The 15993-nt window shown below is 36.9% G+C and overlaps 1 protein-coding gene across 1 annotated transcript in view; it reads right to left on the bottom strand.

Moving 5' to 3' along the window:
* LAMA2 (laminin, alpha 2) overlaps positions 1 to 13771 on the bottom strand; it is a gene marked incomplete at its 5' end in the record, with an annotated part of 113985 nt that extends 100214 nt beyond the window's left edge. Inside the window, 5 exons of the mRNA XM_009702647.1 lie at positions 67 to 209; positions 8228 to 8421; positions 9318 to 9404; positions 12855 to 12979; positions 13637 to 13771. Of these exons, the coding sequence (XP_009700949.1) occupies positions 67 to 209; positions 8228 to 8421; positions 9318 to 9404; positions 12855 to 12979; positions 13637 to 13771 (684 nt within the window). The remainder of the gene's footprint in view (positions 1 to 66; positions 210 to 8227; positions 8422 to 9317; positions 9405 to 12854; positions 12980 to 13636) is intronic.
* Positions 13772 to 15993: the final 2222 nt, after the last annotated feature.

The following is a 15993-nucleotide window of genomic DNA, read 5'->3' as shown; positions in this document are numbered from 1 at the left end:
TGAACAGATTCAAGTACAGTTGTACTGAAGCCATATTATTTATGTATGTGAATACGATGAACATACCTTTAATTCCTGTGTCATATTCTCAAAACCGTGCAACGTTCTGTATGGAGCAGGTAGTGGACCACTAAGGTTAACACTCAGGATCATCTGGTTTAGCCGATTCAGTTCACTGAGAAGGAGTCCTGTGCATTCATCATCACAAGCTGGGGAGAAGAACAGCAAAGCATATTTATTCCCGCTAAATGTTTGACAGATGTTTGAGTTAGAAATTTTATGGCACACGTACAATTCTCTGAGGGATAACACTGATTTCAGATAATTTACCCCAAAAGCATAGTGTGAGAAAAAATGGAAACAACAACTGGGGAACAGGGAAGACCTTATTGCTTAGGACTTGGTAATGGGACAGTTTAATATAAAACATGAAGAGCAAAATTGGTAGGCTTACCTCACAAAAAGAGGAAATAATTAATGTTGTCCATTATGGACTAGCCAATATAAAAACCTAAATTAGAAAGCAACTTGGATGAAGTTTGAGAAAAGTGGACAAGTAATTTGGAAAATCTAAAGAGCACTTTAAGAAGTATAATATGGCTGTGGATATGAACATAAAAAACTAAAGAAATCTTAAAATTTACATACTTTATAGTCCTATAACAGCATGGCCAAGCATGCTAACTTGTAATGCAGACAGTAGAAAGAGTTCAGGTAAAAATACTGATAGTTTTCTTTTAAGAAGTGCTTTTCCCTACCTCCTTTTCACTAACCAACCTAAAAGTTTTTCATGTATGGTTCCTTTCTTGCAAATACTCTTTAGCATGAAAAATACTGGTGTGTGCTGCATATACCGAAAGGAGTTTGCATTTTACCCCCCTTGCTTTCTACTAACTATCACAAGCAATTCTCATAACCTTACAATTTTCTGTCATTTATGCTGCAGACAGGGAAATTCTTCATCCTTTGGAACAGAGTTGTGGGAATGCCTTTCTGTTTCGCTGCATAAAGATGCTACACAGAACTGGCAAACCTAAACAAGACCTCAGGAGATGGAGCAAACTGTGAAATAATGAATTCACTAGTGATGTTAAGAGACATGGAGGGTTGTACCTAAACTTTTACAAGTATGTAATTATTTCTTTCAGCAACATTCCTAGGTAGCTCAATGGCTAAAAAAAAACACTAAACCACACGCGTGTTTCTGTAGAAGAAGAGAAGTAATTTTCAACAGAGAATTACAGTATTTTTCTTGAAATCTATTCTTCATGTAGATTAAATCTTTCCTGTTCTTTAAAATTTTCACAGTTATCTAAATGTTGTTCTTATTCTGTAGGTTGGCTGTTCAATATAGCAAGGAGTGGAGTCAAATACAGAGAAAAGAATAATGAATACTAGTTTAATTCACTGTGAAAGTCATGTGATGATTGAAAAGGTGACAAGATAGATGCTGGATTAGTGCAGTAAGAAGTGGGCGCCGAAAGCTAGATACTGTTATTTTAAGACTTCCTTTTGCATTTTCATCGCTTCCATTTGCAGACTTCTTCCTCCTATTTCACAGTATGTTGTTACATAAGCTGAACTGCACTGGAGCTCCTCTGCAGTTGTTAACTGTGGGCATGATACATTTTGACTTATGTTTCTATGCGAAATTAAAAAAAAAAAAAAGCTGATTACCATCCCAGCTCTTGTCATCTGTGTGCTTGCTTTCAGAAGTCTGAGAGAATTAGAGGAAAAGCAAGTTTTACAGCCAACTGAATGTTTTACGTAACAAACACCTGTTCTGTAGCTGGTCAAGAAGGTAAGTAGACCTGGTAATCATTTTGCAGGATGCAAATAAGTGATCTCGGACCTGAGAAGAGTTGGGTTTTGTTCTTTGTTGGGTTTGGGTTTTTTTCTGATATATTATTTCACTTATGAAACAAGTTAAATCTATTCAACCTCAAAATTGTCAGATGCTTGGAAATAAAATGCTAAAATTTTGCTACATGTTAAAGACAAACTCAATTCACACCAATAAGAAAAAAATTAACAGCTTATGAAGATATGAAGTACTGTCAATGAGTAAACAATTGATAAGTGAGCATTTAGTATAAATTAACACTTCTTGCATGATACTCAGGTTGAAAAGAGAAACTACATCAAGTGAGGACCACAGTTGACTAGACGAGACAGGACTAAGCTGCTCCAATAAACAGTCTGAAATGTACTGTAGCTACAGGAAATATTTCAAGAGCATGACTATATTTTGCATGACTAAATAGTTCTGTGTCTATCTATAAAACTGTCAGAATAAATTTGTGTCTAATATTAACAAATGCAGCCCTAAATTCAGACTATTACTGCAGTGCAAGCACGTAAGAAGCAAATCATGCAGTCAATATTACAATAGTCCAGCAAGCAATTAATGCAAATTACTGCATTTTCCATTTTCACCACACTTTCTCATGCACAAGAAGTCCTGTAAGGACTCTGACTTACCTCTTGTAAGAAGCATCTCCAAAGTATGCATGCCAAAGAAATTAAAAAAAAAAAAAAAATTGCTCAAGTAGTAAAAAACACTGTAAGTTTAGGGACATCTAACCACTTGTTCCATCTTACAAAGACAAGATAATGTAAAATAAAAAAATCACATGTCTGAGCCACAAAGTGTTCCTCCAATTGCGTGAGCAATTGCCATTGCTGCTGTTTTCAGGAAGTTTGCATGATCAGTATGTCTCCAAAATCCAGGAAAATTCAGATCTAGATCGAGGTTTAAAGTACCAACTCAGGTTTATTTCTGAGTTTTGTTATTTAGAAAGCCTCATTTGCTAGTTCTGATACATACCAGTACTAGTTAGGTTTATATAGTGCTTGAGTTGGGCAAAACACATTGAGTGTGGGTCTAAACTCAACAGGAGCTCATGCATCAAAAAAAAAGGGAGAACAACTGATAGCTTATCATCTTCTAGGTCAAATAGGGGTGCCCGTCCCTTATGGAGTTCATGCAGACAGGGAAGCAGTTGTCCATCACAGAGGTAAGTTTCATTCTTATGGCTGTGCAATAAGGGCTCACAACATCTGTTAAACTCAGAACATAGCAGAAGCTAGATCTGGTGTTACACACAGTATCTTTCTTTTCAGCTCACTCTGTGAAGGCTTGTGATAAGAAGCTCCCAGCTCCTGCCGAATTAAGGACTGTGTAGGAGCTAGGATATGCTTCTTTTCACAGATTCTTCAAGATCTGCCTCTGACAGAGACAGCATCTCTGCTTAGTTCTGCATTTGGAAGGGCTGAGATCATGGAGCTACTCCCTATTTTATAGGGAAAACCTTGATTCTGCCAGGACTGGTGCCTAGAGCTCCCTTGTTCTCCTGCGTGCGGAACTGATTGGCAGCTGGGAAAAACCCCCTCTCATTGCAAGCACCAATCTGCTTAGAGTACGATATTTAAGTGTCCAAGACTGGTATTAAAGGAATCTGATTATATAATTTTCTCCTTCTACCAATATTGAATATTTAAATTCCTAAAGATGTAAGTTTGTTGTCTGCAGCACAGCTGAAGGTACTTTTTTTTTTTTCCACAAGACTGAGTTAAAGAAAAATTCCTAACAATGAAATATCTGTTTGATCTCTCTCTGTCATGATTGCTTCCTGTTCCCTGTTAATCTCGTACAGCAGAACCATATCGATTGCTTTACATTTAGGTTTTTGCTTGACCCCACGGTACATTTGTGACAGGAGCACACATCTGAGGAAAGGTTTTGCAGTTTGTGTTGCAACAGAGCTCAAAATTTTGAAGCCAAATTTTTTTGGAAGCCCCCATTGTACTCATGACTGGTGCCCTGAAAGTATTCAGAAGATGAGTTCTGACTTGCCATATGTTTAACAATAAAGCCTTGAAGATCTCACTAGGATTGTTTTTTCCTAAACACTGCACTGTAGCAAGCACAGTCACTGTTCCAACATCATTGCAATCTAAGGTTCTTCATTTTACATACTACAAACTCTACAACTGAAGTGGAATGTCACAAGGTATAACAAAAAATACACAAGAGAATTACTAATCTAAGAAAATGCACAATTGCTACAGGCTTGATCCAAAAATTACAAGGAAGCCTTCATCAGCAGAGTATTACGAGTATCTGTACATGACAATCTAGATGGTCACTTTAGCTGGGGAAATAATCCAGTTATTAACTGTACTCATGCAAAAAATTTAGAATTTTTATGACGTGTAGTAGACCATTCAGACTCTTGTATTACTTATTAAAAAAATCTACTTATTGGGTATCATTTTCCATTCCCTAATGGCATCCTAGAGAAAACAACATTGTTCTGTTCTAAGAATATAATGGGAAGTGAATTCTGTCTGTGCCGTTCACCTGTAATTATCTTTTCATTCTTATTTAGCAGTAAACAAATTCTTCTCCTTTGTACAGTGGCTTTTAAAAAATATATTCTCTTTCCATTCTACCTATAGCTTTCTAAAATATAACTGTTGTAACACAGCACTGAAAAGTGGCATGCACTAAGCAACTGAAAAATGACATGTTATGAAAAAAACAGTAAGAATCTGGTAAAACAGATTTTCAGCTCTATCAGAAATAGATCACTTTAATGAACATGCATGCTCCTCCAGGTTTTCTTCTGTCTTTTGACTGCAAATTTTCACTCTAAAACCTTTAGAATACTTATGACAAGGGATATGTTAAAATATAAATGTTATATTTAAACAATAATACATGACAATATTGTGGCTAAAATACCTCTCTAATTAGATTTAAATATGCATTATTTAGCTTTCACGTCATACTGTGTGGTGACCTCTTACAGAATTTGCCAAAAATTCATTATTCAGATGGTTATTCTTTGCTAAATATTCAAAATCAAATTTCACTTTCCTAAAAATGAGCTATAACGTACTAACATTGGACAGCTTAACCACTTATATTACTTACAACTAGATTTTTTCAAACATAGGTGATTGTATTTGCATATACTTTCTTTAAGCTAGACCATTTTACCACCTAACTAGGGGTTCTTCACACTTCTGACAGGTACAATGCAACTGCAGTATTTGAAATGGAACTCTGCAAACAAGCAAAAGTAGATACATGCATACAGCTCATTTGAAATATTGGATGCAAACAGGATTCTGCATATGGCATTAATTTTCTGTACATTAAGAGTACTTAATCACTGTTATTATTACTGTTAAGCTCTCGTTTCAACTGAAGCTAGTCAAAAGGGAATTTAGTATTTTGGAAGTGGTTGATACAGGAAACTAAAACTATATTGTATACCGGACCAAATTCTCAGCTGCATTAAACTCAGATTGGAACAGATAAATGTTCTGGGAGTATGGAAGGAAAGCTTCAGAGTTTCCCCAAAAGGTGTTTCTAATGGTTCTTTGACAGCACAATGACTACTACAGCACATCAGGGGCTGCAGCAATGACTCCCTATCAGAAGAAAACAGCTATGCTCTGAAGCCTGTGACATACGAGGCAGTATTAACCGCAGGCAAATTCCCACCAAGTCTGTGCTTGCCACGCTCCCTTTGTCTGCCACCGCCCCTGTGTCCACCACAGGCTACAAAGGCGAATGGTTTATTGATCAGGTTGGTTTTCTACCATGTCAGGGGTATTGCCCTGCATTAGCAACGGCAGGTTTGGAGTAACATGGGGGTTGAGGATCCTTTAAACAAAGGGAAAATCATACAGTGAGAGCAAATAGGCATAAAGTATCTACTGAAATAGTTAATTGCAGTTTTTGTAATTTATGACATGGATGTTATTGACGTGGTGTCAATAGTAACAGACTAGTTTCTGTGATAGGGGAGATTTAAAGTACCTCCCATCCATTCCTATAGGTCGTTTATATTTTTATGACCAAAGGATTATGACTAAAGGGAAATCTTGGCATTTGATTCCTCACTTCCAGCAATGACATGAAATGTCCATATGCACATGCAAAGGCCTCTTTTTATGGTGAAAACTGATGATGTAGTTCAAGTAAAAATGCCACTACAGGTAGTTTAGATACATTTCCACACTGGCACATGAATATGTTGCAGTTAAATCAGAGATTACAGTAAACCACATCTTTCAAAGAAAAAGGTGGAAAATTTGATTTGCCTGCACACAGCTTTTCCCATTCACGGTGAGGATTTTAAACCTTATTACGCACACAACGAAATAGTCTGATTAACAAATTGGAAAACTATTACAAATGATAACTTGCATTTAGGCTGTTTTGTACAAAGAAACTCTGCCATCCTAGATATTGAGAAGACTTTTCAGAATGCTGATAAGGTAAATGACCAGTAAAAAACGTACTAAGTGCTGCCTGAGATCGAAAGCATTGGCTAGTAGTGGAAATAATGTAACAGGTATTCAGGATGTTGAAAAATTAAGTCATTTTTGTTTAGAAGCCACTCTGGAAAACACAATCCTTATTTTCAAATTTTGTGGCTGTAACACTTATGGACTTAACTCTTGATTTTAATTCTCCTTGACGTGTAGGCCACAAAATGGAACTCAAAACGTAGTTATTTCAGCAAAGTAGCTACTTACTCTATCTGCATTCATTTTCCTGTAGTTTAAAATACAGCTTAAGATATATGATAGTTCAGAATTAAGTCCTAAACTACATCACACTGCAGGATGTTAGAACTTTATTTCTCTGAAGTACACTAAGCTTTTCATCAATGAACCAATGCCATATTATTAATAATATAGAAATAGAAGTATTTATGTCTATATTCCCAGTAATCTCTCTATTCATTAAGAAGTGTTGTATCTGGGATTCAGGACTAATGCAAAAGCACTGAACTCAATAGTCACATTTAGGAGCTTAGTTCTGCTAAGTTCCGATCACTCTCTCAGAGCTGATCACAACCATTAAGTTGAGTGAAACAATGTTCTACACTGTGTAGTCCCTGACCGTATGTGCCTAATGTCTTCCTGTTTAACCACTCAACGAAGCCATATATTTCATTCTTGACTGATGTGATACTTTCAGTCATTTTTAGCACTTCGGTTTCTTTATTTTTCCAATTTGCCTTTAAAATGTTTGCAATTTGTTTGAGCTGTACTACCTGATTTTAATATCAGAGAGCTGTACTCCTCTGGGTATAGAGGTAACAACTGAACGCATTCTGTGGGAAAAAAAAAAAAAAAAAAAACAAAAACGAAAAAAAGACCCACAAAACAAAACAAACCCAAAAAAACCCCCACCAAACAAAAAAGAGCCTTTTTTTGGTATCTACTTGCCTTGATGTTACATGTCCCTCACATAGCCCCCCTCCCCCTCCAAATGAAAAAGTTCCAATTAAAGTCCTATAACAGATAAAAATCAGGTAAAACATTAAAAACAGTTCATTGTGCTGTGCCAATATATTCAAAGGTGTACAGATTAAGAAATAAAAAAAAAAATTAAATAATCACAACAAAATTAGTTCCTGTTAGCTCCTGCTCAGCTGGGGGAGATGGAGGAGAGGAAAATGCCTTATTTCAGTCAGGACTAAGTGTTCTAGAAAGGTTTTGCTACCTGAATTTTTTTGATAAGACGTAAGAACACAATATCACGGTAAATAAGATTGTGGGCTTAAAATAAACACTATCCAATTTCATGGAAAAAAATTCCAATCAATAATAAAAGACAAGACACTTGGTGCATACCAAAACTGAAGGTAGTGCAAAGATACCAGTACTGTGAAATGTAATTTGGTGTTTTAGACTATTAGTTTTCTATTTTAAACAGAGGAATTTCTTTGTTCCTGGATATATTGTGCTGTCGTTCCTTATGTCTTTTAAATTCCAATGGGTGATTGTTGAACCAAAATGACCAAGCAAACCTTGGTAAAAACTTTCTGTGTGACTCATGGCTTAGAGCATTGCAATTGCTGGTTAAACGTTTAGGACAACACTAAAAAATTCTCCAAGAGCAAATACTGTCACAACAGCAGTGACAACCTTTAGCAAAACTACAGACTTCAAAAACCCACAAAAAGAAATCCTTCAAAGCTTTGTTGTCAATTTTCAGTTAGCATATTAAAAAGCATTGAGAGTTTTCCTAACATCTCAAGGCTTGTGAAAAAAATGGACCAGAATGCCAAAGTAGTAAGAAACCTGGCAACTATTTTCAAACAAACCCACACAACTGAATGATGCACAAGCACAACTGAATTTCTGAAATACAACAAACACAATCAAAAATTCTCCAAAATTACATTAGTATACGTACAAATGCATTTCATGCCATCACGCGCATGCCGATGTTCACAGCCAACACACTTCCATCCTGTGAATCCAGGCTTGCAAGTGCACTGTCCAGTGACACGGTCACAGGGGACAGGCAGGGAACCATATTGATCACACTCACATTCCTGGCAGGAGCCTCCTGGAGTTTGTGGGTTTCCCGTGTAGCCAGAAGAACATCTAGACATTGCAAATACAAAACCAGGTTTGGCCAACTGAGATGCATAGTGTACTACAATGAATTGTAAACAAAATGTATATGAACATTCATTCATGAACCATTAAAAAAAATCTTTGGTGCTTCATGACTCGGTATGCATTTGTAGAGGAAGAAATGTTGCAAGCTGTCCAACAAACTAATAATAACTTTTAAACAGGACGTGGAACAGTCTAGATGGAAGGAGTATGCAATAGTGATTCCACATCCCTAACAGTTTTCAGTTAAACTTCTATTATACTACAACAAAAAAAGTTTCTACATTAGTAATAGTTGGTCTACAGATTTTTTTTTTCCCCACTAGCCACTTGTATTTCGTTAGAAGTGAAATCTCATAGTAGACACTTGCTAATTTTGATCATCTTAATCCCACAGCATTGCTATGGATGGGACAATAGCTGCTCTTTAGGTTATTAACCCACAATTTTGTCATTAGTATGTTTATATGTAAGTGTCTTTCACAGTCAGTGCCCATGATGACACAATTGTCACTAGAACAAATGGTATGAGTGACATCAAGACACACTATAAGCATGGTATCTAATTTTAGATAAATTTTGTATTTTTCAGTTTAACTTCTGAGGTCCAGGGGGAAAAAAAACCAAACAACACAAATCAGAAAGTAAGACTAGGACAATATCTGTGATATAAATAACACTGATTATCAATTTACAGTGGGTGTAGATAAAAATTGCCTATTATAGCTGTGTTTAACAACGTATAAAGAGGAGATAACTTATCCGAAGACATGTGTTTAAATATTAGTAAATATATGTTTATAGTATCAAAGAACATTGCTCTCCTTCATGTCTTGCACACCTTTCATTGTCCCTCTTTCTTCTTTTTCCATTCATCCTACCTTTCACAGTACTGGCCTTCATATCCAGGTGGGCATGCAGTACACCGGTAATCACTAGGTCCTTCCACAACACAAGAAGGGCTAAAACTAAAACAAAAGCAAATAAAATTTTTTCCAATCTATTGCATCATTTCACTCAATTCAGCTGTGCAGAAGGGCCCATGGGAAGCTTCATTTTTAATGTAAATTTTTTTTCTTATCTGTTTATAAACACCTGTGGGAGATCCCTGCTTTCTATTAAAAAAATTGTGAATGCCTTGCTGTGATACTAGCACAAGTTAGACAAATGCTGGCAGGGTTGTATCAGAGGGGATGGAGTCAACAATGTCTATGCTGTAGGCTTGTGTGATTGAATGGTGCTGTCACTCACAGTGATCAAGGAAAGGAAGTAATGGGAAGGATATGAAACAAAAGATTAAGAAACTGAGCTAACAAACATCCAGCCTTTCCAATCTGATTTAATTTTCATTTGAATGAAAGGAGATAAGCTAGGAAGAGTTTACTCAAAGGTAAGATATAAAGAAAGGAAGCAAAGTCATAGCCATGTGGAATCTTCTAAAAAGGCAGTGTCAGATGATCTTCTCAGGGACATACTGAAAAGACTGGCCTACAGAGAAGAAAAACCTAAAATCTACTTCTTTCATGATCAGGTGTGGTCATATGTTAATCACAGAGGACACAAGATTATTTTTACTAAGTAACTAGTGACTGCAGTGTGTACCTATGGGAACTATGCAAAGTATCATGTTCCTGGAATATTAGTGCATTAAGCGCCTGCACAGACGGTTAAAACAAATGAAAAAGGTAGGTAGGTGAAAATAAACACAATTAAATGTCAAAATGGTGCAATACTGTAAAATTCTTTCAGCCCTTTGGGGAAGAAGAACCGGAAAAGCCCAGAGGTGGCTAGTAGTGAGCCCAGAACTCCTTCTGGGTACAGAGCAGGATGCTGACTGTACTAATTTGCTTATAATGCATTAAATCAATAGTGCTTGAATGAGCACATAAAATTACACCTTTGCAAAAAAAAAATTTAAACAAATTGATCTATTACTTACAAACTCATTATCCAACACATTTTCAACTCTATAAAAATAGATCCACAACCCTAGGAACACCTCATTCGCTCTGTTCTTTTTTTCTTTTTTTTCAGCTCGTCCTATTTGAAGCTGACTGCTGATTGCAGAGGAGTATAAAATCAGTATCTAAAACCTTAGTGCAGTTTTGTAAAATTTCATAAATAAAAATAATTGCATTATACCATTCACAAATACTATCATGTCAGTCATGACATAAGAAGCTATTGAGATAGCTCATTAACCACCTGCATTTCACGCAGATTATGATTACTTCACTACCATACAATAGCTGTAGGTAGTTTGATTTTTTTTCCTTAATAGTATGTTGAAGAGTTTTCACTGAGCTGCATAACACACACAAATCCAAGGTGTGATACCCTTGTTTTCCACCTAATTCTGTAGCTTTATGGAATGGATCTACCCCACCTAGACCTATCCATCTAAAAGTCAGGAATGTAGCCTAAGCCAGCTGTTCAGGTATCCTCTATCAGAAGTGGAAGATGGGGCTGCACCGAAAGGCATATACACACATTTGAAACGTCTCCTCCCCACCCTCTCTCCAATGGTGGTTTCCTCCAGTTTTAACACGAGTGAGATGTATAGTTGTCTGTCCCTCGTTTACTATACAGGTACCAAAATTGTTGATGGCTACAGCTAACAGAAGTAGCAATCCTATCTGTGATGTTTAGAGACATTGAAGTTAAGCTCTATAAAACACAAGCAGTTCTGTTTCTGGACATGCTCAGATCTGACCACTCTCAACAGTACTAAGAAGTTGGATGACAATCTCATGATTAAGTGTATTTACTAATTGCAGACTAGGTGTTATTCACTTATCTCCTATGAAGGTTTTTGAACAAAAAAGCCTCATGATCGCTTTTAGGTGACCGTGACACAAAAGGCCCTGACAACATCCACCGTCACGCAGGTTGTGTGGCTGCACGAGGTATTGGCGCTTTGCTTCCTCTCCCTTCCTCAGGTAGCTCAGCAATTTGAGGGTGCACCCAGGACACGCGTACTACCCGGAGTCCACACATTTCTCAAGTGTAGAGCACTTCAGTGACACCCCCTTCCTCTGTTTTACGTTAGCTTTTAGATAAGATACAGAAGCAATTTCTGGAGCACAGTGTGGAGAACAGGTCTGAATTCTTGTAGCAGGGTGCCATAACCACCCAGGTGAAGAGTCCTGCTCATTTTCTGATCTGACATCTGTATTTCTGGGCAACCAAAGGTTTTTAAGCCTCAGGAAAAAAGTAGCATCAAATTGTATTTTCAGCACTTCCTACTGCCAGTTAGTAAGAGAAAAAGTTTTTTCCAGTGTATTTGCTGATGTGCAAAGCTGAGAAGCTTGGTTGACCTTGTTCTTTGCAACTTGAATGTCATTTCTTGATAGGTAGGTAGAACATATAATCAAGTCATAACAGAAAACATTCATGAAAAACGGTACAACTCAGAAAAACGTGCAGTAAAGTCAACATTATAACTTTCTGAGATAAAGGGTATTTCTTTAAGCCCCTTTTATAATTGTTTTTGTTGTTCTCAGTTTTGTATTTATGAGGTTTGGAAGTTTTCTTAAAAACACTTGCTGTGGATGAAAGATCATGATGTGTTTAGCTACTGATGTTTGAGAAAGGGATTCCCTCCTTCAAAACATACCTCAGACCACCCCATAATGATAAAATGAAGAAGAAAGAAGAAAAAAAACCCCAAACCCTCTCAGATATACTGGCTGAAATAGTCACTAAAACATCCCAAAGGTTAGACAAAGCACAGAAAAATGGTTTTAAGGAACACTTCCAACCTTTCAAGAGAACAATCATGAAACACAAACCTTTTCAGAGCAGTACTACGGTATGATGCCAAATATCATTAAGAGCTTCTCAGCAAAACAACAAACAAATCTCAAGTGCTAAAGTATCATCTGTTGGGAACACATGTGGAGACATCGTGGCAAGGCTCATTAGCATAAAGCAACCAATAAAATTTATGCTGCAATAACTATATTGCTTTTAAATTATTCTATCTTTCAGAAATTGCCTAAAACTCATGTAACATTAAATAAGGAATCAATAAATTCCACAGTGGAGCAAGAAAGGCACTGTAACACATTTATACCAACATAATATATGAGCAAAAGAGGTTTTACAGCTCCCTCGTGGCTATGTTGTACTTGAGTTCTGCTCTAGCTTCATTTGTGAGAATACCTTTATAACACACATTCATTATCTGTTGAGTGTTGCATTTTCTAGCACTTATTAATTTATTAATCACAAATTAGCAAGGGAGCAATTTCTGACTTTTAAAGGAAGATCAATTAGCAAAAGTAGATACGAAACTTTTCAGTATGGCTTACATGATGCAGTTCTCCTGTAGTCATCTGAAAAAGAACACAGTCAGCCCAAAACAAAGTGCTTGCTTGCTGGAAAGGTAATTCTGCATCATGAGTTTGGTTACTTACTTGTTACTAGAAATGGAGAGGGGACAAGCACAAGGCCGACAGTCACCCGGAGAGCCTTGGACAATACCATAAAATCCCAGTGCACATCTCTCACAGTGGTGACCAGCAGTATTGTGCTGACAATTCTGCAGAAGGAGGAGACAGAATGAAAGCCACATTTGATAATTACAAGAAAGCAGACAACATTTTATTCCCAGCCTCAGGGATTCAAACTTATTTCGATTCATAATTTCTCTCTCCCTGATATGACTCGCAGTGGGACTGCTTGCTTTAAGCATCTATCAAATGCCTGCTGAGTTATATATGGGTTTACAAGGAGAAAGAATGGAGGCCTGTAGCTAGCCAGATGTATCCTATGGAATTTCTTATGCCATTCATCCTTCCTGCTCTCCTTTGTTCCAGCCATTGAAGCAGGAGAAATAATCAGTTAAAATTCAATCTTACTGTACGAGATCACTTGTATTATTACCTACAAGAGCAGTGTTGTGTTTATTGTACAACACATGGTACATTGCCTCTTTAGTTTGCAGGTATCTAGTTTTCCTTTTTACACAAATAGTAATTCAGAGATAAAAAAGCAGTCCATAATCTGAACTCTAGAAAATCAGAATGGAAAACTTTAGATTGGTTGTTTTTATGATCCCCCCCCCTTGAACTTTAACACTTAAGCTATTTAAGCAAAATTGAATTCAAATATTGTCCTCCGTTTTTTTAGATCAGTTACACAACTCATGAATTTTACATTAAGATTAACCTAGTGCATAAGTTCAGAAATGTAATACCTGACAAATTGATGTTTCAGGGTCACACATAGTACTGTGTCCGTGACATTGACATACAACACAGGCACCTAAGGACTGAGCAGGTGCCCTTCCCGCAGGTGGAGACTTAAGCCTATAAAATCCTGGAGAGCATGACTGCAATAAAAAAAGATGCAGAAGAAAACAGATCGTTACAGAGTGGACTGGGTATGGGGAGAATTGCAAGCTCATCTTTCCAATCACCAGTTTTTACAAGTTGTGAAAAGAACCTGACAGGCTTCCAGCTGTGTTACAAACAATATACAGAACTTTACAGATAACAAGAGCCAGCCCTAATTGGAAACATTGCTGAAAAATCCCTGGAGCACTCCACTGGCACCAGGCTTTTCGTATTACAGCTTGAGAGACCTTTCATTCAGATGCAGAACACCTCACTGTTCTCACTGTGCATCAAGCAGCATTCCTTTCGTTTTTTAAGAATAAGGTTCGTTTTTGAAATAAATTTTTTGCATGGACTGTGGAAAGCAAGCATGATGATTATTTCCTTCACCCTTGGTGAGTGTTTCAGGTTTGACAAGCTAACATCTGCCTACATGCTGCCTGATGGATTACAAGCAAAAACCCAATTATAATAATAAAGAAAATGGCTTCATGGCTGCATTATCATGGAATCATAGAATGGTTTGGTTGGAAGGGACCTTAAAGACCGGCTTGTTCAGACAGCTTGGCAGTATAAAAATACAAACGGGACCATTTTGATAGTTCAAACCATTAGGGGTAAGTGCATACAGACAAGTCACCCATCCCATGTTTAAAACCCACCACCTAGTGAGGCTGAAAGCTGATGAGGTCATTTCCTACAGTTGACACAGTTGACCACAATTTTTACTTTTTGAAAGATTGTGAATGTTACACTTTTCACACAGCAACAAAATGGATGCAAAATAAAACAAAAGACAGTGTGGAGTAAGTAACTTTTCATGATCAAAAGCAGGATTCTTCAGTCAAGCACTAGCTGACATGCTAGATTCTATTCATATGACAGCACTCTGACAGTTTTATAATCATTGCCAAAACCTCCAGGAGTCTAAGTTATGGAAAAAGCATAAACACAATTATTTTCTTTAGAATCACAAAGAAAGCAATCTAACTCACTTCTGCTTTTCCCCTTTTATTTTGACTTAGACTACATTAAGATCCCTGAAGCATAGAAATAGTCTATCTGCTATTTCATGGTTTGTGAAGAATTCCAATTTAGATAAATAATCTCAAATGAAAGTAATTTTGTTTCTTACTACAACTTCCTAATTTTTTCCTCCCTCTCCATCCCCACAATCGTCCTTCTCCAAACAGTACAAAGCACAGCTTTACAAGTTCTGAGTGACTTTAGGATCGGGGTATAAATATATGGTACATCGTCAAACAAATCTAATATCTAACCATTTTTTCTGATATGCTATTGACACTCTTCTCACCTATTTTGATCTAAGCATTCCTGAGATGAAACAAGACACAGAAGAAAGATGAAGCAGACTACATTTTTATTACTAGTTTGGAAGTTTTTCAGAAGTAGCCATTAGGGAAACTCTTACCACTGTTTTTCAGCCTGCTATTGCATTTTTTAAAAAAAGAAAAAAAAAGGATAGAAATGTCACTTCTAGTAAAAACTGTTGTGGACATAGTCCTCACAATGCAATTACAAGATAAATCATGAAATAGATACATATCGCCTGTTAGCATTTGCTTAAAAAATGCTGGGTATCAGACGCTTTTTTCTCCTGCTAAAATTAAATAAACCTTCACAGAACACACCATAACCTTCACTGAGCACACTAAAAATAAACTAAGTTATGAGCATGTGAAGATCGCACAATTAAGCATGAAGTATGAAGGTTGCAACCGAGACATTTATTCCAGCCCCTGGTGGGTGTGAATTAAAATAAAGTTCTAATTACATTATCATGTATTTTCCTTCAAAAATGCAATTTGTTACACTAATTTAGAAAAAAAATCTGCACTTCTGAGCACATGCTGGAGCCCGTTAATTTCTCATATGTGTATTTACACACATTCAGGTGTACGCTCTTACTGAAACAGTGTGCAAAGAAAATTACTTCATTCAATTCCTTGCACACATTTCCTATGGACTCACTGTTCCTGTTGCCTCATTTGGTGTGTAACACAATCCTGTATAATATCTGCAGGGAGCAGAGTTCTCGCAGATAACAAGGCATCTTTCCCTTCGTTTACTCACTCCTAATTTTCTCCCACCGCTAACTTGGGGGATCCTTTTACAAGATCCCACTTAGCCAGGATGTCTGAAGGATTTGCAGAACATTCAAAATGTTGTTCCCTATACCGTAGCAACTGCAACGAAG

Source organism: Cariama cristata, unplaced genomic scaffold (assembly GCF_000690535.1).
Source record: "Cariama cristata isolate BGI_N322 unplaced genomic scaffold, ASM69053v1 scaffold20836, whole genome shotgun sequence".
Lineage (NCBI taxonomy): Eukaryota > Metazoa > Chordata > Aves > Cariamiformes > Cariamidae > Cariama > Cariama cristata.
Note: the sequence above shows the minus strand (reverse complement) of the source record. Positions and strands in the feature narration are given on the sequence as shown.